Source organism: Cetorhinus maximus, chromosome 4, assembly GCF_964194155.1.
Source record: "Cetorhinus maximus chromosome 4, sCetMax3.hap1.1, whole genome shotgun sequence".
In the NCBI taxonomy this organism is placed as follows: Eukaryota; Metazoa; Chordata; class Chondrichthyes; order Lamniformes; family Cetorhinidae; genus Cetorhinus; species Cetorhinus maximus.
In genome coordinates this window covers 94,297,656-94,322,977 of record NC_135882.1, presented here as the reverse complement: position 1 = coordinate 94,322,977, position 25,322 = coordinate 94,297,656, and the positions used below count along the sequence as shown (strand labels likewise).

At 43.4% G+C, this 25,322-nt stretch overlaps 1 protein-coding gene across 1 annotated transcript in view; it reads right to left on the bottom strand.

The window, feature by feature from the left end:
• Positions 1 to 10,873: 10,873 nt before the first annotated feature.
• Positions 10,874 to 25,322, bottom strand: part of oprk1 (opioid receptor, kappa 1) — a 35,697-nt gene continuing 21,248 nt past the window's right edge. Inside the window, exons 3-4 of the mRNA XM_078540519.1 lie at positions 20,500 to 20,852; positions 10,874 to 12,856 (exon numbers count right to left, since the gene is read on the bottom strand). Of these exons, the coding sequence (XP_078396645.1) occupies positions 12,330 to 12,856; positions 20,500 to 20,852 (880 nt within the window). The 3' untranslated portion in view covers positions 10,874 to 12,329. The remainder of the gene's footprint in view (positions 12,857 to 20,499; positions 20,853 to 25,322) is intronic.

Genomic DNA, 25,322 nt, shown 5'->3' with positions numbered 1-25,322 from the left:
ACCTTGCTTGTCCTGCTTTTTACCCTTAATTAGCACATTCCTCAGATAATATCACCACCTTCAACACTTCTTTGTCCTTTTGTCTGTGACATCTTTTGGTTATCTCCACCTATCACTGGCCCTCTATCCAGCTCTACCTCCCCCGCAAACCCCGCTCCCCCCCACCCCCCCAACCCCCCACCTGCCCTTAAACTAGCTTATATTTCACCTCTCTTCAATTGTTACTTAGTTCTGCTGAAGGGTCATTCGGACTCGAAACGTTAACTGTGCTCCTCTCCGTAGATGATGCCATCCTGCTGAGTTTTTCCAGGTATTTTCGTTTGTGTAAAATAGATGAAGTTGCCAACAGGCAGTGAGATAACTAAAGGCACAACATATTGTGAAAATGTTCCTAAGAGAGAGGCAGAAAATGTTATTTGGGAGGGAGTATGAAATTTTAATGTTAACTCAGACATTAACTCAGTTATGACACAGCAGTTGGTAAAGGCTGAGTTGTTTAAATCCCAGAGGGAAGCTTGTTTGAGATCAGTTCTGAATTCAGGAATAAAATCAGCAAGCCTCAAGAGGCTTTTTATATAAAAGTAAATTAAACATTCATTAATTTAACAACAAATATAAACACATACACATATCTACAAATGACTGCCATAATAACTTTTAAACAAATCCCCAAATTAATCACTAAGGTAAAAGCAAAATACTGCGGATGCTGGAAATCTGAAACAAAAACAAAAATTGCTGGAAAAACTCAGCTGGTCTGACAGCATGTATGGAGAAGAAGACAGAGTTAACATTTCAAAATGTTACCCCAACTTAATCACCCCCAAGTAACAATAATTTCGCCAAGGTAACAATAACCCATAGACTTTAAACAGACACCAGGCAAAGCACATGAGGTTCCTTTCAATTTGATTCATTTGCAGACACAATCGTAGGGCTTACAGGCTGGTTGGATCCTAAGTGCCTCTGACTCACACACACAAATTCCTTTCGGTTTAAACCTAGCATCCCCTTTGAATGTAAATTTTCCATTGTATTACTAGATTTTAAAAATTTTACCTCTCCTAACAATAATCGTTTCATTCCACCAATTTTATTAACATAAACACATTGCTTGGTGTCTCCCAGCTAGGTGCAAGATCTTACACATTCTCCTGAATGGTCTATTCGCCAAATGAAAATGTACTCTTTACCTTCTATCCCTTATGTTTATCTAATTAACATCTCAAAACTACGATATATCAAAGCACCCAGACTAGCTGGCTTTAATCAATTAAGCGGCACACAGACATACACGCAGACACAGGCCCTACAACAATTCCAGTTTCAAAATAATTTCCAATAACTTTATACACATTAATATCTCTTCATGACAGTCTGGAACATCATTGTAAGATGAACATGTCTAGTTGCAAAATACTTAAGAGAGATAGAAGAGGGAAACTGGAAGACAGATGGAAGTATCAATCAAAGATTTCATTACGGCAGTGGAACATTATATGACATATGGGATAATGTAAAAGATGAATCTATTTGATTTGAATTACAGAATAGAGCCAGCAGCTCAGGCAGCATTAGTACTTTGCATTTTCATTTCTCTTTCAAATTACTTACTGAAGTGGCAGATGTACCCACAGGGCAGCAAAGCAGGGCTCCAAACAGCACTCAGTGATACAGATCTCAAAGATCTACTAGAAGAGATAGGGGACACAGGGCATTCAGGCATGTTTATTTTTGTGCGCACAAGTGAGTTCAGGGTATGAAAGCTGCATCTGACTGTTGAGGTCTGAAGCACGCCCAATATTAGACCCTGGGCCTCATTTCCATGAAATAGGTGACATGCAAGAAATAAGAGACAGCTCACCTGATGAAGTTATCTGAGGAATGGGTTAGTGCGATGCTAGCAGTGAGAAAGAGGAGCCAACCAGATCAGGAGGTACCACTGGGTAGGGATTGGTAGCCAGGTGGAGGTCGGGTAGGGGGAGCTGAATGGGTAGCTCGGATGTGGGTTGGTAGCTGGATTGGGAGTGGCCCATGTCCTTTTACTGTAGGATTGGGAGGAGCATTCCAACTCCTCCCGGCTTCACATTCAAGCTAAGAATTTTTTTAAAGCAGTCACTTTAAGGACCACCAGTCAGGTTGCATGTGGACTATATTTTCATTTCCAGTTGAGATGTAAACAGACCAATTTTGCAAAAGGAGCCACAAACAGGCATTAAGTCGCTATTTGCATAAGAGCTTAAGAGCTGAATACTAGACACCTCTTTTCCTGCAATTTAATAATACAGCAGGTGCCATAATTCAGGTGCACAATGAGTGCACGCAGCTCATCCGCCATTTTAGATGATTGGGTACCATTTTGCGCCTGAAAAAACAAGTGTGTCACCATCAAATTGTTAGGCCTATGATTCTAGGATGGACATAAGAGCTAAGTTCAGGGGTACAATGACCTCAGTTAGATTGATAAAATAGAGAGTAACATGAATGTTTCTGCAAAGGAGAAAGAGGTTAGAGACATAGGGCTGGCTTTCGTTACCAGGTTCCAATCCCTCCATTTGGATGAACTGAAGGTCTGGAGCCCACAATTGCCAGCAGGAAATTTTGAAGGAGGTAGCCAATTAAGTGGCCATTCCTGGGAACCCCATCCAAATAAGGATGACTAGTGGGTTCCTGAGTCTGGAGGGCTAATAGGAGGACATCTGATAATCATAGATTAGCAGCCCCACCATCAGAGGTGGGAGCTGCTGAAGTGTGTATGTAGATCTAAGGGCACATCCATTCCCTGTCACGTACCATGTATTAGCTAAGTAAGAGGGCCAGGAGGGTTAGGGCCTTCAGACATCAGGGGCGAAAGCCGTTCAAAGTAACAGGCTTTGCTGCAGTTGCAACTGCTTTTCCAAGCAATGCCTTCCAAATACATTGGAGCCTCCAGCTCCAGTGTCTACCACCCTGCCTTTGGGAGGTTGGCAGTTTCACAGAAGATCTCCTAACGTAATGGGTACTCCATGTGCTGGATTGAGAATCTATTCAGAGTTGAAAGAGGACCCGTTATTAAGCCCATGTGTGGGTGTTGGCTGGTATATAGGACTTACCGCCTCTTCCAAAATCACTGGGAGGCAGGACAACGTCAGAAAGTCAGCATTACAGTAGCCATTGCTGAAGGCCAAAAACACCAGACATCAGACCAGCAGCATTGCTGCGAGGAGATGGATGTCACTATATATGGAGATTACATCATCATGAGTCTCCATGGCAAGCCCTGTCCCTTTAAGGGAATGCAAGTGTACTGATCATGTGACAGCACTGATGAATCACTGTACAGCATGGGCAACTAGGAGCTATAAGTCTGTTCTGGAGGTTTCTGAGTGAGCACGTATGATCTGGTGCTCTGCCCTACATCTCAGTCAACCATCTCTGTTTATTCTTACATCAGTCTCTCCCTATTATTGATTGCAAGCAGCAATTGATGAGAACATAGGAAGGCATGCAGTGAGAGTTCGGTTGGCCAACGAACTAATTTACCCAAGACATAAAAGTGGCAGTGAGGATAAAGAACAAAAGAAAATAAATTTCAAAATGGGTGAGCAAAGCATTGGAAAGAACATCTATATTTGCCTTGTAAAATAGGCAACAGCTGGCACTCGGAGCAGAAAGCAGTGCTGCAGTTTAAAATAAAAAAACCCTGCAGCATCGCGGTCATGGGGATCCTGCTAAAACTCAAAAAGAGCACAAAGCCCAGCAGAGAAAAGCCGACAGCTGCAGAGGCAGAGTTTAAAAAAAAGGTCACTGCTCTTAAAGCGGCGATGCATTTAAAAGGGTAAATACATGAAAAATGGCTATGGACAGAAAATTATAAGAGACCCCAGAGAAAGCGTAACTCCGGAGTAATCTAAGCACCTAAATTCGTCATTACCTGGAAAGCCTATCAGAAGTGCAGCCTGCTTGAAGTCATTCACAATGGCGCAGTTTGGGTGTGTCGAACCATTCGACCCCATTTCAGAAGACTGGTCTCAGTACGTCGAATGCCTAGCGTTCTTTTTTACCGCTAATGACATTGCAGGGGAGGAGAAGAGGGGGACTCTTTTGTCCTCATGCGGAAACAAAATGTACGCACTGATCCGCATCCTTACATCACCCAGTGCCCCTGACTCAAAGACTTTCGACGAGTTAATAAAACTTGTACAGAGCCACCTGAGACCAAAGCCCTCAGTCACTATGCAGCGCTTCAACTTCAATTCAAGGAACAGACTTCCAAAGGAGACAAAAGCTGACTATGTGGCCATTTTAAAGGCATTAACTGAGCATTGTGAATTCGGAATGTCCATTAATGATATATTGACAGAGTGGCTGATACGCAGGATTGGAGATGATACTATCCAAAGATGTTTGCTGGCAGCACCTAGTGAAGACTTCAATAAGGCATTAGAATTAGCCACCACAATGGAGAGTGCTGTTAGAAATTCCGAAGTTATAAAAGATACACAAAATGGCGCCGTCCATCTGGTCGAGTGGGACAATCCGGCAACAAAAGGCACGAAAACCTTGGACTCCAAGGAAAGGCAGGAAACGCTCTCTAGCTCCAGACCATTGAAAAACAACAGCACTGCAGTGAAAATCCACAAAATGAATGGGAGAAATACATCCAGACCTCCAGTGGGTGAACACCAATCAAACAAGTCAAGTGCTTTATCTGCCACCGCTGTGGCCACATAAGGTGGTATTGCAGAGAAAGGCTAAAACAACACTATAAAGGCAGAAGGAAAAATCATGAAATATACCTCATGGACGAGCCAGAAGAAATAGAATCAGACATCCATTCGTTACATAATCTCAAAGTGGGTAGAACAGAGCCAATCCAATTAGCCATAATGATCAACGGACAACCCATTAAGATGGAAGTTGATACGGGAGCATCGAGGTCCATCATTGGAGAGCATACATTTAGATATCTGAACAAAGGTGCCCATCCTTTGAAGTTGCAACTTTCAAACACAAAGCTAAGTATATACACAGGTGAAGAAATAAGACTGAAAGGGTTATGTCAAGTCTCAGCGACGTATGGAGATCAATCTGAAAGGTTGCCCATGTTAGTCGTAGCTGGAGAGGGCCCCGGCTTAATAGGCTGCAATTGGCTCGAAAAGATTACATTGAAATGGGCTGAAGTTTTTCAAATTACAATGAGAGGCTTACAGGAATTATTGCAAAAGTATGATTTTGTTTCCAACGATGACTTAGGAAGGATTTGAGGGCTACAGGTCATGTAGACCCAAACACAACCCCCAGATTTAGAAGAGCCAGGCCAGTCCCTTATGCTCTATGGGACAAAGTTGAAACCAAACTGGACAGACTTGAAAAATTGGGCAACCTAAAACCGTTGCAATTTTCTGAGTGGATGGCACCCATCGTACCTGCACTGAAGCCAGACCAAAGCCTGTGTTTATGCGGTCACTATAAGCTAATTGTCAATAAAGTGGCCAAACTTGATAGACACCTGATACGCAAGATTGAGGAATTGTATTCGAAGTTGGCAGGAGGCACTACATATTGAAATTAGACATGAGCAGATAGAGTTGGAAAAGGACACAAAGGAATTCGTCACCATTAATATGCACAGAGGTTTGTATCAATACACACGTTTACCCTTTGGGGTCTCCTCAGCATGTGCTATTTTCCAAAGAACGATGGAAAACTTGCTCCAAGGATTGCTCCATGTTATAGTTTACTTGGATGACTTATTGGTCACGGGACTGACCAACGATGAACACTTAGCAAATCTAGAAGAGGTGCTCAAACGCTTCGCACAAAAAGGGGTATGTTTACAACAAGAGAAGTGCCTGTTCCAAGCTAAGGAGGTAGTTTATTTGGGCCACAAGGTTGAGGCACAGGGCCTGCATCCTGTGGAAGAAAAAGTTCAGGCCATTCGTGAGGCACCTGCCCTGAGAAATACCACAGAGCTTAAGGCCTTCTTAGGCCTGGTAAACTACTAAGGCCAATTCCTCCCAAAGCTCTCGACTGTGCTGGCCCCATTGTACAGCCTGTTTAAGAACCAGGTATGGAGTAGGCAAGTCCCGCACCAGGATGCCTTCCTGAAAGTGAAGCGACTGTTAAGATCATTGGCCTTGTTGGTCCACTTTGACCCCAAGAAGGAATTAATTTTAACATGTGATGTGGTATAGGGGCTGTCCTTTCACATCGGATGATGGACAGCTCCAAACGACCCATTGGTTATAAATCTCGCACACTCAGTGTCGCAGAGCAAGGATAGTCCCAGATTGAAAAGGAGAGCTTATCTATTGTGCTCGGCGTTCAGAAGTTCCATCAATATCTCCACGGTCACCATTCCCATATTATAACCGGCCACATGCCCCTACTGGGATTATTTGGAGAAGATGTAGGATACCACCATCAACTCTCATCCAGAGATGGGCACTAATATTAGCTGCCTACGAATACACTTTTGTTCACCGTTTGGGAACTCAAATCGCACATGCCGATGCACTAACCCACCTTCCCCTGCCAGCTAATAACAGGGAGGCTCCGATTCCCCAGGAACTGGTCTTAGTGCTAAATTTTCTGGATTCCTCCCCTGTTCAGATCAGACAAATTCCATGAGAGGACAAGCCGGGACCCGCTATTGTCTAACGTCTGGGAGCAGGTCTTGAATGGTTGGTCAGATGGATCTAAATTCAGGGAGATGAATACCTTTTCTGATCGCAAATATGAACTCTCCTGCCAGGATGGCATATTACTCTGCAGAGCAAGGGTTATCAAGCCCCCGAGGGGACAAGGGCCGTTATTAGCCGAGCTACAGAGCACTCACCCGGGCATTAGCAGAATGAAGATGCTCGCATGCAGCTATTTGCGGTGGCCAGGCATGGGCTTGGTAATAGAAATGCTGATAAAAAGCTGTCCTCAATGCCAGCAGGTGCAAAAGCTCCATTACACCCATGGGAGTGGCCTGGGCGGCCATGGGTGTGCCTCCACGTCGATTACGTGGAAGCCTTCTTAGGCACAATGTTCCTTTTACTGATTGACTCCCATTCCAATTCAATGGGCGTCTATGAAGTCTGGTCACCCATGATGGCTGCCACCATAGACCATTTGCGACAGAGTTTTACAGTGCATGGTTTGCAGGACTCCTCGTGTCCGACAACAGGACCCCTTTAACCAGCGGAGAGTTCCACAGGTTCACAACCCTTAAAGGCATTACCCATTTCAAAACCTCACTCCACCACCCAGCATCAAACAGCATGGTTGAGCGGGCAGTCCAAACCTTTAAATCCAGGATGAAAAAGATGGAAGGGGATTCCATCAGCATGTGATTGTCCCGGTGTGACCATGCCACACATGACGACCAGCATTGCCCCCGCAGAGCTGCTAATGAAGAGGTGTCTCCGCACCCGCCTGACCCTTATCTGGCGGAATTTAGATGGGAGGGTGGAAAAAAGCCAAGAGGCGCAGAAGACCAGGCACGATGGTCATGGTCATGAAAGAACTTTCATGGTAGGAGATGCGGTCCTCAAGAAGAACTTTGGAGATGGGTCCAATTGGCTGGTAGGCGAGGTGAGTGCAGTAACTGGACCCCTTCTCCTATAATGTATCGGTAAACGACAGAATAATTAGGTGACACGGAGACATCATCTCCACAAAAGAAGACCAGTCCCACAAGAAGAAATGCAGTCTTCATCTATGCTTGAGTTTGTGCCACAGGTAGAGAACAGGTTACATGATTGGGTAGCACCGGTGGGGCCTATGGGACCTGAGGGGGTCTGGGAGACAAACCTGCCAATTTCCACTGAGGAGCCTAATGGACAACTGTCCCCTGAAAAGGAGGTCTTGGAAAAACCAGCCGAGGTTGTTGAACTGAGATGCTCAACACATCCAAGGAAGCCTCCTGAGACACTTGATTTGTAAATAGTGTAAATTATTGTGTAAATAGTGAACGTGTTTTAAGCTTGCTAGGTGCACTTTTAAGTAAAGGAGGAGGGATGTGGTAATGTGAGGTACCCTGTCTCTTTAAGAGAATGCAAGTGTACTGATCATGTGACAGCACTGATGAATCACTGTACAGTGTGGACAACTGGGAAATGTAAGTCTGGCTCTGGAGGTTTCTGAGTGAGCACGTATGATCTGGTGCTCAGTCCTATGTCACAATAAACCATCACTGTTTATTCTTACATCAGTCTCTCTTCATTACTGATTGCAAGCTGCGACTGTTGAGAACATAGGAAGGCGTGCAGTTAGAGTTCAGTTGAACTCAGTTGCCCAAGACATAAAAGTCTCCCATCCATCATGGTTTGAGACAGAAAGGCACAATGGGATGTGGAAAAAGCTACATTACAAGAAAGTGGGAGATAGGGTGGGCTGGAGAGGGAGGGAAGCAGGGGTGGGGGGGGGGGGGCACGGGGGAGGGGGGTTGGTGCGGTGCGTGGTGGGTGGGAAATATGAAAACCAACTCTGTGACCCAGTTGGTTCATTACTTCGAAAGCTATTGATATGGGAAGAAAAACAAGTCTGAAAATATGAAACAAAAATAAAAATAGCTGGAAAAACTCAGGTCTGTCAGCATCTGGGGAGAGGAATACAGTTAACATTTCGAGTCCGTATGAAGAGTCATACGGGCTCGAAACGTTAACTATGTTCCCCTCCGCAGATGCTGTCAGACCTGCTGAGTTTTTCCAGCTATTTTTATTTTTGTTTCAGATTTCCAGCATCTGCAGTATTTTGCTTTTATCTAAATGTGAAAATGTGCTTTGTAAGAGAAAAAGGCTTTTTAAAAAAAGCCTTTTTAACTTCCATTGTTGGGGAGGGTGGGTGGTGTGGCCACCATTTAGGACTTAAAGCTGGAAGATTGTGGTTATGTCATTGGCCAAAAGATCCTACTGCTCACAACCAAAAAGTGATGATCCAATCCCAGGGAGACCCGTTGCCTGCCCTTAGCACTCACACAACCTTTGACCAACTGAGCGCAAAAGCCAGGAGAAAGCATTTGGTTTGAGGCTGCTGCGGATGGGAAAAGGAATGAGCACAAGTGCTTCATTGCAGTTAAATGTAAGGCACAAGATACAGCACATTAATGCTTCCATATCAGAGAGTAGACAGACTGGCCAAAAACTGGACAGTCTGGTATAAAACTGGGTGTGTTACCACCCAAACCAACATGCTTTGTGGGGATGTGAAATTGCAGCCTTTCCCCCACTTCCTCAGCCAAACAAAAATTTAACCCAGAATGTGAGGAAATTATTCCTCTCAGGTAAGCTGCCTTTTCTTATATCCTATCCAGGAGTGTGAGAGAGATGCTACAAAACCTCCCTAGATATGGAAGCAGCATTTAAGTCTTGAATGATGTAAGTCAGAGCCTGGTCCGGTTCCACTGAGAATGTCAACTGGTTAGTTAAAAGCAGGTGGTCAATAGTGATGCAGCAACTGCACCAGTATGTTTCCATTAAAAGCAGAAGAATTCATTTGTGAAAGCTCTTGGCAAGGCACTTGAAACTGTGCTGGAGATTTAATTAACCATCAAGTGCTGCAAACTATTGCATCATTTTTAATAAGTTACACCTACATAAGGATGCTGACTGCTAATGACATTCTTGAGAAAAAACACTCAAACCTTAACTCTGTGAACATTGCATTCTATCAAGATATATGTATAAAATATATTCCACAAATTTTTAAAGAATGAATTTCAGGAAGAAGAATACGAGAGGGTTTGGCCTCAAGGATATTTCTACCACCTTGCTCTAATGTTTCCCTCTTATTATTCATTTTGTGAAGGCAATTAATCATCCTGGGGTACAGTTCCACTGATAACAACAATCTCAGAGATATCATGCAAATGGCTATTCTTCATTTGTCAACCCAGACAGTTAATGTGGCCAACTATTCAAATGCGAGATTGTAGCTGACCTTGATCTTATTCTCACCCGATGGTTGTACAGGTCTACTTCTAGCAGAGGTCATTAAGTACACATTAGGAGCAGAGATTTTATCTGACTCACCAGCAAACCCTCCCACCACCTCCTGAGGGGACTTCCATCAGCCCAACCCTAACTGAAAACAGCTAATTTTGCACAGACAAGGGATCAGACAAGATCAAATTGGAGACCTCTCTGGTCTGTACAATACCATACCAATCGCTTGGCTGAAAGGATCAAGAACGAGAGGGCACAGATTTAAAGTAATTGGCAAAAGAAACAAAAGTGACATGAGGAAAAATTCACCATGCAGCGAGTGGTTAGGGTCTGAAATGCACGCCTTAGAATGTGGTAGAGGCCGGTTCAATTGAGGTATTCAAAAGGGAATTAGACTGTTATCTGAAAAGGAAGAATGTGCAAGGTTGTGGGGAGAAGGTGGGAGAATGGTTCTAAGTGAATTGATCAATCAGAGAGCTGGTGTGGACGCGATGGGCCAAATGGCCTCCTTCTGTGCTGTAAAAGGTCTGTGATTCTGTGATTCACTACAAGAGCTTTCAGTAAGTTTAATTTTATCATCAGGACTCATTTCTACTGTAATCCATATTCTGATGGCAAAATGCCAGACCCAGACCATTCGAATAGCTGGAAGCAGTGCTAAAGCACATCTTAATTCACCTTATTTTTGGAACACACTGGATAATTTTAATTTCTTTGTAGATTTAATGTTATATGTAAATTGCCACAATACCAGTTTAAAATGCATTCTGGCAATTACATTAATAAAATTGCCTTAACTAATAGTTACAGACATACACTATTAGTCCTGCTCTGGGTGGCCATAGAACTGAGAGCATTGAGAATGAATAAGAGGAGTTTGGGTGCATCAGGGCATTGTTCCACGTGTATGAGCAGGTGTTGCCAAATTCACTGAGAAGATGAGAAACAGTCTATTTGGCTTTTAGCAGCTACCTTTTATTTAATAATGATTTCACAAATGTACTCCAAATAGGAAAACACACAATTTTTACATGGCTGTAAAGGTACCTGCAAATATTTACTTCCATCAAAATAACAGCTTGCAACACCAGAGATAAAGAAATCTAATGGCTTTAAACGAAGCACATCCACAATTCTGAGCACTGCAAAAAACAGCAAGAACATGGTCAGTTGCATCATTTACCACAAGTTGATTTGTTTACTTCAATTAGGTGAGAAATATTTTAACATATGAGCACATTACAATATATTAATAGCAAAGAGAAAATACTTAAAATTGCTCTATTCTTTTTTTAATTTAGTCACCTCTGAAAACACCTTGAGTTAAAAACTAATGGAGACCAATATTTCAGAGTGAGATACTTCACACAATAGACAGAAAGTTGTGATCCCCTTTCTGGCTGATAAGTGAAGTTCATGGCCATGATTGCACATTTGTAAAATTGGATCTAGTAAGTTTTCTGTTGCAAAGTTTAACCCTTTCTGTTGCATGTTGTTTTACAAAATAAGGGCTTCTCTTTAGTTGATCCAGATTTGATTGCCTTTTCCAAAGTCCACTTTGTTACCTGAATCTGTCCTAGAACCCAGTAATTTACATTCACACCATCTTTGAGCCATATATTCATTAATGCATGATTACACCTAAACTGTGGCAGATGATCAAAGGCTTTTGACCTTAAAACTTAGAATGCATTTTCGTTTTTACAAGCAAAAGCATTTAGCTCTTGGTTTGCAAATAAAGCTATTTTTCTAAGACAACATTTCACTCACTACCTTTGGACATAATATATTCAATGTGTGTTTGCTTTATATACCAGAAATGCTCAATGCATTTTACATATCAACGTTAATAAATTGGTAACAACACATTATATGACATATATTTTTGCACATGATAGGCTGTAGACGGCTTCCTTTAATCCGATTTAAGGTTCTCATTTAAGATTTGAAATCGTTTTGTATCACAAAACTTCAGTTGTTTGTTCCTAATAGACAATGAGAGCACTTGTTGGAAAATTGGAACCATATAAGCAAGGACTCCAAATGTATCCATTGCAGCAGTCTCTGCCATGCCTGCCAAACTAATTTGACATGCCCCATTTCCCAATGAGATGGGAATGTAAGTGCAGCACTGTTACAATCAATGCCAATTATCCAGCTCAGATGCTAAACATCTGCCATTTTGTGCTGAAGATAAAATGAATGTGAAACTCATTTTCCCATGCATACTGATCATTTGATCACTTATTGATGAGCATGGACAGGCAATATCATTGCATTTATTGTAATGCTAAACAGGCCTCAATTCCTTGGTCAGAAAAATAAGAATTAAACTGCTGAAGTAATTTGAGTCAGACCTAGATCCTGAAAGTCATCTCTCGCCTGTGGTGAGAAAGATGACATTTCCACTGCTAGTCATACTTGCCGGTTTGCATCTCGTACACTATTGCAATACAACGTAGGATTGTGTGTGTTATTCCTTACTCTGCTGCTGGTCTGCAATTCCAGCTTCAACCCTGACGAACAGCAAAAATCTTTGAAGCACCTTTTAAAATTTTCATCTAGAAAAGCATAGAGTATGGGGTTAAGGCTGCTGTTGGTATATCCAAGAGCCACTGAGAAATAGTAGCAGGCAGATACTGCCGCGGTTTCAGGCACATTTACCAAAGCTTTGACCAATACAAAAATGTGAATAGGAGTCCAACAGATGATGAAAACTGCTACAACAATAAGGACCATCCGTGTGATTCGACGTAAGTTTCTGTCTTTTTCTCTGGAACCAGACAGCAGTCTCACGCTCTTCAAACGCAAAATCATCAAGCTGTAGCATACAGAGATGATGAGAACTGGTATAACAAAGGCAAAGACAAAAACACAGATTTTCAGTATGGTATCCCAGTACCAGTAGGGATGTGGGAACTGCAATTCACATTCGATGATACCTGTTGAATAAAAAAAACAACGGTCAGCAGTTATGATAACATCTACAGTCAAAACTACCACAGCTAAACCTTGTTAACCGGGATCGGTATCATTTTAACTGTGTTATGATGATCCCTGTGGAGGAGCCGTAAACCAAAATAACCAAATTTACTGAATGACATCCTAATGAAGAAATTACCAACAAGATTTCACTTTTTGTAGTATTTACTTTAACACGAATCAGACCAAATGCAAATTACGCATGAATTAACAGCCAACTGATACTTAGAATAAAAAAAGGTAAATTTTACATTAAATAGTCAATTGAACAAAGATACACCTTACACAACCAAAAGCATTCCCATCACTCCCCACACAAATGTGGCACTATGTAGCTACACAGTTTCACAATATGCTGTTCTGTATTCACTCAGGGTAGGTCAGAGTCCTATCGACAACAGCTTTCACTTTCAGGTTTCATGGGAACGATCATCATCAGCAAGGCACACTTCTACAAAACCTCTCTCTCTCTCTCTCTCTCTCAGGTCACAACAGTCCTAAGTGTGTAGCTTTCCAGAGTTCTATTTCAATTGACCAACCAATAACACCTGGTTCAGGAGTTGGCCAATTCTGGGAAAACACCCAGCTCTTTAGTGTCTCCAAACTACTCACACAGCTTTCCAGGTTTCAGACCTTTTTAGCCAGTTTGCAAAATACCTCTGAGAGTTCCTGTGCCCTATTCTGCCAAACAGAAAAACTGACCTTGACCTGAGAGTGATTTGAATCTTCTCCTCACAAGAGTTGTCTGTGTTCCTCTTTCTGTCTGTCTGCTTTCTTGTTGTATCTACATCTATGCACTGATCACCTTCATCTTCCAGTTCCTCTGCTTGCAGCACTCCTTTGTGTCTGCCAGCCACATAGTTTCTTTTTTAACTTTCTTCCTGTTGATCTTGCTTCCGGCCAGGTCAAGGGTCATCAGATCACACTGTCATTCTTATTTCTTATTATTTAAGAAAATTACAATTGATTCCTTTACAATAAATGCAAACTCTCAAAAGTCCTTTTCAAACAAACATCCTTAAAAACATGTAAAGATTCCACAGACCTTTTAAGAAATTACAAATTTTCCTTACTGCACTGCTTTTGGGTCAAATGTCATCACAGTATTTGTTTAAGATTATCTTGAATAAAATATAAATAACTATTCTGAGAATTCAGTGGAATCAAGCTGTAATGAACACAATATCTGTATAACTAACTTTGTCCTAATTAATAAACTGGAATATTAATAGGAAAATAGGACAGATCTTGTAAGGAGACCATAAATAAATTTCAGCAGTCTCTTTACATACTGAGAGTGAATTATATTAAAAACATTCAGTTAAAAGAAATGTATCAAAGTTTGTTTGATGGGTATGTCATAGAGGCCTGGTCCCAAAAGTCAGGCTTGGTGATTAACTATATGCAAATAATTAATACAGAATTCCTGCTTGGCCTTCAGCTTTTCATGACAAGATTCATTTGTTACAACTTGTAACCTGATGGAAATAATTTGGACACGAATTAGCATGCAGGCTATTCAGCTGAAAATCAACTTTAGTGTATTTTGGTGAGCAGATGTAAGGTGGACACATTTAGAAAATTACCTCAAGAAACATTATATCACACGCTATAAAATATGAAAGTGACAATGTAATAACTGGTTTTAGTGTCTTTTTCCCACTTTATTTCTTTTCAAATTGATCATTGACATTTGCTGATAAATTGCATATATTGAAATTGTGCTACCTACGAATGGTTCATCAACAAGTCAGTCTCAAAATATTGTATTTCAGCTCCTGTTGCCATGGGAACACTAGAATACTCTTATCCATAAAGGCCAGCGCCTGTAAAGCCACAGGTGTCCAATTCTAGCTGCTTATAATCTCACTGTTTTTCACACTAAAAGAGTGACACAATTTCAAATTTTCACAAGGAGTAAAAATAGTCTTTGTTTTTCTGTTTGCCTTTCCAAGTAATTAAATCAGTTCTAATTTTCCTGTTTACATCTACCAGCAACTAATTTAAGAGCATGTCTCCCTCGGCTCAGTAGTCAAAAGAAAATGTACAGGTGAGTGTAAAACACTGGCCGGGATTTTACGCCCCCGCTCGCGATGGATATATTCAGTGGTGAGTTCAGAGAATCTTGTGAGGAAGCCTGCCTGAGGCAAGCCTGAGGATCCTGTTGGGAAAGGTGGCCATCGCACACTGATGGAGGAATGCGCTCCTCGTCCCTTGCATTATGTTTCAGTTGACATTGAAAAGTCAATCTCATGGTTCAAGCAAACCGTGAAGCCTTAGAGTCCAGGTTAGGAAAATGCCTGCGTCTGAGATGAGAGCTCAGGATGCAGTTGAGTGGCCGAAGCTGCCGCCACACTGTCATGTGGTGTGCGATGGCGCTGGGCGTGGGCATGGTGAACCATCAGGTACGCTAAACACTGGGCATCCATGTAGTGGCCTGGACTCTCCAGCATGTGTTAAGGGGCCTTGAGAGGCAGCCGATGACTTGACCATGAGTGGTCTTTAGGAGATAATAACTGACTCTTGCGTCACTCTCTTTGGCACTGCAGTGAGGAGACCATCAGGAACATGGAGCCTGGTGATCTCACTATCTGCCTCATTGCTTATAGGCAGGAGAGAAGAAGAAGAATGCGACGGGGGCACCTGGCTCACCAAAGGGAGGAGCAGAACCCGGAAGACCAAGTGACAGCACAGCCTCCTCTGCATGCAGAGGATGAACCTCACAGAGCTGTTGTTCATAGGTGCATCGCTAGACCCAGGGTCTACAGTTGGCGCATGTGCTACCTGCAGTTGAGCGAGAACCAGTGTCGCCGATGCCTGTGCTTGTCAAGGGAACTGGTCATGCACATTCTGCAGGATTTGGCACCACAGGGGCTCAGGGGTCATGCCTGTCATTGGCAGTTAAAGTTACCTCTGTGCACAGTGGCTCCTTCCAAGACTCTACTGGGGACCTTTGCAGGATCTCAGAAGCCTCCACCCACAAATGTTTCTAGGAGGTCACAGACGCCCTTTTTGCCAATTTCGGCAGAGATCATGCAAGCCAGGAGGCAAGAGCGCTGGGATTTGCTGAGATTTCTGGATTCCCACAGGTGCAGGGTGCCATTGACTGCACCCACATAGCTCTTAAGCCTCCCTGGCAACAAGCAGTCCAGTATGTGAACCGCAAAGGCTTCCACTCTCAATTTTCAGCTGGTCTGCGGCCCTAACAAACAGATCATGCAGGTGTGTGCAAGATAACCCAGAAGCATCCATGACTCATATGCCCTCAGCAGGTCTCAGAACCCTGAGATCATCCAGGGACCATACAGGCTGCAGAAGTGGCTCCTCAGGGGCAAGGGCTACTAACAAAGGATGTGGCCTCACGTATGGCGGCCTCGGACTTCTGGTGAGAAGGTAAAATGAGGCCCATGCAGCAACCCGGAGTTTGGTTGAGCACACTATTGGCATTCTGAAAATTAGGTTCCGGTGCTGGGCAGATCTGGTGGAGCACTCCAGTACACTCCCCAGAGGGTGTCGTGTATCAACACTCATGCTGCATATCTAATATAACAATTACAGTGCTATAGGTTAATCTGAGTACTAAGACTCCAATACTGTTAACCAAATTAGCCAAAGATAGATTAAACATCCTGGTTTAAGTCAATTGTACAGACATATTTCACACTCCCTCCTGTGAGTTGAGTTTGGGATCATTATAGCTTAAACATGATTCTGTATGCTGCAATTTCTTAGGAAAATCAGTTTAATTACAGCCAAATATTAATGGACAAAACAAAAACAATGCTGAACACCATCGGAGAAAAAAGGATTTTATTCTAATAACCATCAATGCGGCATGGTTTCTTGAGAATGAAGGCGTAGAACTAATGTCTGCTAATCTTATCTAAAGTGAACAAGTGCTATACTCATAACAGGCTGTCACACAATTAGGCTAGTTTTCATTTTATTTTTAACTTAATTATGAGCGTGACAATGCCAAGTGGAAACTTCTGATGGAAAGTCTAAGATGTTAATTCAATCTATTTCTGAGCAGGTATTCCAAGGGAAGTTTCTATTTCTCATCTACACGCTATCCCTTGATGACATCTGAAAACAATGATAGATCCCACATGTACGCTGAAGACAGTTTTACTCACCATCACCTCTCGACCCTTCCAATGCCTCTAATTTATTCTCAATGTTTGTCCAGCATCCAGCACTGGATGAATAGAAATTTCTTCCAATTAAATATTGGAAAGACCGAAGCCATTTCTGCCCTCGCAACAAACTCTGTTCCCTAGCCACCAATTCCATCCTGAACCCTAGCCACTGTTGAAACAGAGCCAGGCCATTGACAAAAAAATGAAATCAAGGTTTCACATTTTAAAACTTTTACTGTAACAAACAACTAAAAGCACTTTTTGCTAAACACTTTTCTTTTTGCAGGTAACTTATACTTTAAATGCAGAGAGGAGCATTCTCCTTTTATACTTAACACACTTTGTAGTCTCCATAGAATTACACTAATTTTAGCAAACAGTCCACTGTTGCTCCCAGTTTCAAATGAATCTGTATATCCCATAAGTAGTAACTTTGAGTGATTGTCTCAAGGGTATTTCCTCAGTTTTCATAGAGTTTCTTAAATCCACCACCAGCAGTAAAGCCTGTCCCAATGGTTCTTCTTCTCCCTGGCCATGCCAGAACAAATCTTCCACAATCAATAGAAGGCTGCAGCATGTGTATATTTGACAATAGACCCTATCCCTCCCACATGTGTCTGTGGTAGCTCACAAAATCAAGGAGCCTTTTCTCTCTGCTGACCACACAGAACTTCTGCTGTCTGTCCATTGATATGTAGGGGAGCATGTAACCTGATTTCAAAAGTGGCTTCCTCTGCTGTCTTCCCCATAGCAATGTGAAACACATTAACCTTGCATTCAGGTGAAATGATAATTAGTTATTCTTGACCCTAACTCCCTTTCATCCTAAAAGTACATGGATCATTTACAGTGCAACTGTTTACAACCTGGTATCTACAACACCTTTCTGGGACTTTGGGAGACTCAGAGCCAAGTGTAAATACCTTGCACCTTCCTAGTAAAGCAATCTAAGCCTTCCTTTTATCTCTAACAATCAAATCACCCAGGCTTACTTTCAGGCAGACTTCAAAGCAGATCACATGACCCCTTTCATTTACCCTAAATTTAAAACAATGGTCCCAAAGTAAAATCACAGAATCACAGAATGACACAGTGCAGAAGAAGCTCTTCGGCCCATCGAGTTTGCACCGACACGTGAGAAACACCTGACCTACCTACCTAATCCCATTTACCAGCAGTTGGCCCATAGCCTTGAATGTTATAACGTGCCAAGTGCTCATCCAGGTGCTTTTTAAAGGATGTGAAGCAACCTGCCTCCATCACCCTCCCAGACAGCGGATTCCAGACCGTCACCAACCTCTGGGTAAAAAAGTTTTTCCTCACATCCCCCCTAAACCTCCTGCCCCTCACCTTGAACTTATGTCCCCTCATGACTGACCCTTCAACTAAGAGGAACAGCTGCTCCCTATCCACCCTGTCCATGCCCCTCATAATCTTGTACACTTCGATCAGGTCGCCCATCAGTCTTCTCTGCTCCAACGAAAACAACCCAAGTCTATCCAACCTCTCTTCATAACTTAAATGTTTCATCCCAGGCAACATCCTGGTGAATCTCCTCTGCACCCCCTCCAGTGCAATCACATCCTTCCTATAATGTAGCGACCAGAACTGCACACAGTACTCCAGCTGTGGCCTCACCAAGGTTCTATACAACTCCAACATGACCTCCCTACTTTTGTAATCTATGCCTCGACTGATAAAGGCAAGTGTCCCATATGCCTTTTTCACCGCCCCACTAACATGCCCCTCTGCCTTCAGAGATCTATGGACACACACGCCAAGGTCTCTTTGTTCCTCAGAACTTCCTAGTGTCATGCCAATCATTGAATACTTCTTTGTCAAAATAATTTCATAAACCTCAATTGTAAAAAGGGTATTTGGTAAAAGAATCAGAGGCAACATGAGGAAACTCTTCTTAAACACAGAAAGTAGTTGTGATCTAGAATGCCCTGTTTACAAGGGCGGTGGTAAAAGATTAACTAGCAACACTTAAAAGATAATTGGATAAATACTTGAAGGAAAATAATTTGCAGAGCAATGGGAAACAGAAGGGGAGTGGAATTAATTGGATAGCTCTACCAAAGAGCCAGTAGAGGCATGATAGATCTCTTTCTGTGCTATACACTCAATGGCCAAAACTTCCAGCTCGGTGTGCAGATGCACACCCGACATGCCCGAGCATGAAATAGTGTGCAATGATTTTGGGCAAGTGTCCTAATGTCATTGCGCACTCACACTACATTCCAATCGGCGGGCATGCTCAAGAGTTGGCACGGCGCCCACCGACAATTAAGAGGCCTGTTAAGGCCCTTAAGCAGCTAATTAAGTCAAAGTTTTCACTGCCCACCCAACCTTATGGTTGGCGGGCGGGCGAATAGGCCAGGTAGCCTTTGCATTTTTTGCGAAACCTCATCCAAAGGTGGGATGGGGTTTCCAACAGTCAATAAAAAAAAACTTTTTTGAACTCATTTTTCACGTGCCCCTCTTCATGTGACTGAGTATTATTTGTGAATTCTGTATTTTTCATTTTAAAGATCTTTTGCTCTCTGATGCAGCTCTGTGCCTTCAGGGAGCTTTCAGTGAGTGCACCCCTGCGTATGCGCACATTTCAGCGTTCGTTCTCCTCCCGCCCCCCACCCTAGCAGCACTGAGGCTGTCAGCGCGCTTTTCACATTGGCTGGCCGTTAATTGGCCGACCAGCGTGAAATCACAGTCGGGGCCCAATTGCAGGCGGCGGACTGTTCCACAGCTACTCCTGGGCTTATCCAATGAGCGGAAAATCCTGCCCTATGATTTTATGAACTCTTGAGTTCTTCCAACTCTGGCCTCTTGTGTAACTCTCATTTTAATTGCTCTACCATTGGTGGTTGCACCTTCAGCTGTCTAAGCTCTAGGTTTTGAAATTTCTTCCATAAACCTTTCTGCTTTTCTACCTCTCTCCTCCTTTATGGGTCTCCTTAGCACCTACCTATTTGACAAAGATTTTGGCCATGTGTCCTAATACTGTATGTTCTTAAATAGCTTGGTGTCAAATTTTGTCTGATAACACTTCTATAAAGCGTCTCGGGATGGTTCAGTACCTTAAAGGTTCTATGTAAATGCTAATTGCTGTTGTTGTTAAGATATATAAAACATATCAACATTTATAAAACTAGTTGCTCAATTACTCTTAAAGGCACAGTTATATCGAAAAGTTTCCAACTTCTCAAGTTCTTTCCTTACATTACAGGGGAATGTCAGCCAGGCTGCTTTGTTCACTTATCATTTTCTCTAAAGTCTTTTTTTTGGATTTTCAGTGTTTTACACTTCATTAAAACTCACCAGTGGGAGCAAAGGGTGAGCAAAAGTTAGCAAAATAAATTAACGCATGCAAAAATGGAACTAATTCAGAATAAAAATCAGGTTTTACGAATACTTTGTAACTACATGAATGAAGTTGGTTTTGATATAGCTTCAATACTCACCATCCCTTGTCCCAGTGCCCCCCAGCATGATAACAGGTATGCCAATAACTGAGGCAAGGAGCCAGATGCAAACATTTATTACTTTTGCGTTTAAAGGAGTACGGAAATCCAATGCCTTCACTGGATGGCACACAGCAATATATCGATCAACACTCATCATTGTCAATGTGAAGATGCTGGTAAACATGTTGTAATAATCAATGGAGACCACTATTTTACACAGCATGTCTCCAAAGGGCCAAGACCCCATTAAGTAGTCAGCACTCTGGAAAGGCATTGTGCTTGTTGCCAGAGCATCGGCTGCTGCGAGATTGAAAATGTATATATTGGTAGCTGTCTTCATCTTGGTGTGTCTAAAACGAAACACATAAAGCTGTTTTAGTTGCACTGATAGCCATACAAAATGACAAGTACAAGCAAAATAAAACCTGGCACTGATATACATATCATTCAGAAGTGACATTCTATTTGTTCAAAAGATGTATTCATTTATACAGTTGCTGTGCCTATCTTAGATGCCAGCCAATTAAATATCAAATCTCTGGAAGCAACACATTGAGCTGAGTTTTGCTGTGGATGTCAGGAACCTGATGATGTCAGGATAATTTCTGGATCCTGATTACATGTTTCAATAGTATGCCTGCCAGTCTAATTTTGCAGAGGTGACTAATCAACCTCCCTGTTCTCCATCCAATTAAGATGGTGGGCAGGTTCCAGAACCCAGAAGAGAAAAACAGTAAAAACTGGGAAATAAGAATGCTGATATGACCTGGTCTTGTATACTTAAAAATGGAACACCAGTAAAAACTGGGAAATAAGAGTACTGGTCTGAGCTGTTTTTACTTTCTGGGGAGAGGAAGCTCAGAAAGGACCACTGCGAGGGAGGCTGACAGCCCCAGCTGGGTGGCCAGGCGAGGTGCCGCTGAGGCCCAAGCAGTAGGTGCAGCAGGGAAGCATTGCAGCAGCCATCAAAATCAAAGGAGTGGCTGAGATGACATGAACCTCATGGGGATCCATCTGCAGGAATTCCACACTCAATGGCAAGGTTCTGAGATGGGGAGACAGCAGCCATGCGATTTTCTGCTGTTATCAGTTAAATCTCAAACGTATGTCATGCAGCCTCCACCTCCCACTGTGTAGCCACCTCCCCTTACCTAGCGAGTTGCAGATTGGGGGCCCATGGGACACTGGCAAGATTACAGTCCGCTCATGAAATGCCCACTAATTGGTTTAATCATCTGCCCAGTATCGGGCACATTTCCTTTGCCAGTACTCTCTTGCCTCCAGGAAAAGTGCAAGGAGGCAGGAATGCAGTGGGGGCCAGCTCAATGCTTTTATTTCTAAAATTCCAAAAGCCCCAATTCCAAAGGCAGCTCTATGGGCCTGGGAAAATTCTGGTCTTTATGAGCTGCTCTCAAATACCAATTCACTCACTATAGTGGACATAAAATGTGCAATTCACAGAATGTAAAAAAAGCATTCAACACTGGAAAATGCAAGCCATACCAAACAAAATATAAGGACTTTTATCCAATGTGTGGTGAGGTGATGACGTAGTGGTATTGTGGCTAAACTAGTAATCCAGAGGCCCAGGTTCAAATCCCACCAAGGCAGTTGATGGAATTTGAATTCAATAATATTCTGGAATTAGTCTAATGATGACCATGAAGCCATTATCATTGTTGTAAAAACTGATCTGGTTCACTAATGCCCCTTTAGGGAAAGAAATCTACCATCCTTACCTGGTCTGGCCCACATGTGTCTCCAGACCCACAGCAATGTGGTTGACTCTTAAATGCCCTCTGAAATGGCCTAGCAAGCCACTCAGTTGTATCAAGCTGCTGCAAAGTCTCAAAGGGACGAAACCAGACGGATCGACTGAGGTACCGGAAGTGACACTCAGCCCTGTTGACCCTGCAAAGTTCTCCTTACTAACTGGGGGCTAGAGCCAAAATTGGGAGAGCTGTCTCATAGGCTAGTCAAGCAACAGCCTGACATAATCATCCTCACTGATTCAAAACCTCACAGATAATGTTGCGAACATCACCATCACCATCCCTGGGTAGTCCAGTCCCACTGGCAGGTCAGACCCAGCAGAGGTGGTGGCACAGTGGTATACAGTCAGGAGGGAGTTGCCCAGGGAGTCATCAACATCGACTCCAGACCCATGAAGTCTCATGGCATCAGGTCAAACATGAGCAAGGAAACCTCCTGCTGATTATCACGTACTGCCCTCCCTCAGCTGATGAGTCAGTGCTCCTCCATGTTAAGCACCAGGAGGAAGCACTGAGGGTGGCAAGGGTGCATAACATATTCTGGGTGGGGGGCTTCAATGCCCATCACCAAGAGTGGCTCGGTAGCACCACTACTGACAGAGCTGGTCGAGTCCTAAAGGACATAGCTGCTAGTCTAGGTCTGCGGCAGGTGGTGAGTGAACCCACAAGAGGGAAAAACATACTTGACCTCATCCTCACCAGCCTATCTGCCACAGATGCATCTGTCCATGACAGCGTTGGTAGGAGTGACCACCGCACACTCCTGCGGAGACGAAGTCCTGCCTTCACATTGAGGATACCCTCCATCGTGTTGTGTGGCACTACCACTGTGTTAAATGGGATAGATTTCAAACAGCAACTTAAGGCTGGGCAACTATGGGCACTGTGGGCCATCAGCAGCAGCAGAATTGTACTCGAGCACAATTTGTAGCCTCATGCCCGGCATATCCCCCACTCTACCATTACCATCAAGCCAGGAGATCAACACTGGTTCAATGAAAAGTGCAGGGGCGCATGCCAGGGGCAGCACCAGGCATACCTAAAAATGAGGTATCAACCTGGTGAAGCCATAAGATAGGGCTACTTGCATTCCAAACAGCAAGTGATAGACAGAGCTAAGCGATCCCACAACCAACAGATCAAATCTAAGCTCTGCAGTCCTGCCACATCCAGTCGTGAATGGGGTGGACATTTAAACAACTCACTGGAGGAGGCTCCACAAATATCCTCATCCTCAATGATGGGGGAGCCCAGCACATCAGTGCAAAAGATAAGGCTGAAACATTTGCTACAATCTTCAGCCGGAAGTGCCGAGTGGATGATCCATCTCGGCCTCCTCCAGAGGTCCCCAGCATCACAGATGCCAGTCTTCAGCCAATTCAATTCAATCCACGTGATATAAGAAATGGCTGTGGGCACTGGATACTGCAAAGGCTATGGGCCCTGACAATATTCTAGCAATAGTACTGAAGACTTGTGCTCCAGAACTTGCCGTACCCCTAGCCAAACTATTCCAGTACAGCTACAACACAGGCATCTACCTGGCTATGTGGAAAATTGCCCAGGTATGTCCTTTATACAAAAAGCAGGACAAATCCAACACAGCCAATTACCACCCCATCAGTCTACTCCCCATCATCAGTAAAATATTGGAAGGGATCATCAACAGTGCTATCAAGTGGCACTTGCTTCGCAATAATCTGCTTGCTCACACTCAGTTTGGGTTCCGCCAGGGCCATAAGCTCCTGACCTCATTATAGCCTTGGTATAAACATAGACAAAAGAGCTGCACTCCCGAGGTGAGGTGAGAGTGACTGCCCTTGACATCTGGGCTGCATTTGACTGAGTGTGTCATTAAGGAGCCCAAGCAAAACTGGAGTCAATGGGAATCAGGGAAAAAACTCCCAATAGTTGGAGTCATGCCTAGCACAAAGGAAAATGGTTGTGGTTGTTGGAGGTCAGTCATCTCAGCTCCTGGACATTCACTGCAGGAGTTCTTCAGGGTAGTATCCTCAGCCCAATCACCTTCAATTGCTTCATCAATGACCTTCCTTCCATCATAAGGTCAGAAATGGGGATTTTCGCTGATGATTGCACAATGTTCAACACGATTTGCGACTCCTCAGATACTGAACCAGTCCATGTCAAAGTGCAAAAAGGCCTGGACAATATCCAGGCTTGGGCTGATAAGTGGCAATTAATATTCATGTCACACAAGTGTCTGGCAATGACCATCTCCAACAATAGAGCATCTAACCATTGCCCCTTGACATTCAATGGCATTACCATCACTGAATCCCCTACTGTCAACATACTGGGGGTTACCATTGACCAGGAACTGAACAGGACTAGCCATATAAATACTGTGGCTACAAGAGAAGGTCAGAGGCTAGGAATCCCATGGCAAGTAACTCATCTCCTTACTCTCCAAAGCCTCCACCATCTACAAGGCACAAGTCCGGAGTGTGATGGAATACTCCCCACTTGCCTGGAAGAGTGCAACTCCCACAACACTCAAAAAGCCTGACATGCTCACATGATTGTGAGCATTGTGAGATTGTGGGCAGCTCACATGATTGGCACCACATCCACAAACATTCACTCCCTCCACCACCGACACGCAATAGCAGCAGTGTGTACCATCTACAAGATGCACTACAGGAATTCACCAAGGATCCTTAGACAGCATTTTCCAAACGCACGACCACTACCATCTAGAAGGACAAGGACAGCAGATAGATGGGAACACCACCACCTGGATGTTCCCCTCCAAGTCACTTACCATCCTAACTGCTGCTCCTTCACCGTCGCCGGGTCAAAACCCGGCAACTCCCTTCCTAACAGCACTGTGGGTGTACCTACACCACATTGACTGCAGCAGTTTAAGATGGCAGCTCACCACCAGCTTCTCAAGGGCAATTAAGGATGGGCAATAAATGCTAGCCCAGCCAGCGAAGCCCACATCCCATGAATGAATTTTAAAAATGGTGCAGTCAATTGCTGATGGCTCCATAAGTTAGCTACTATTCTCTATAGCTAATAAAAACA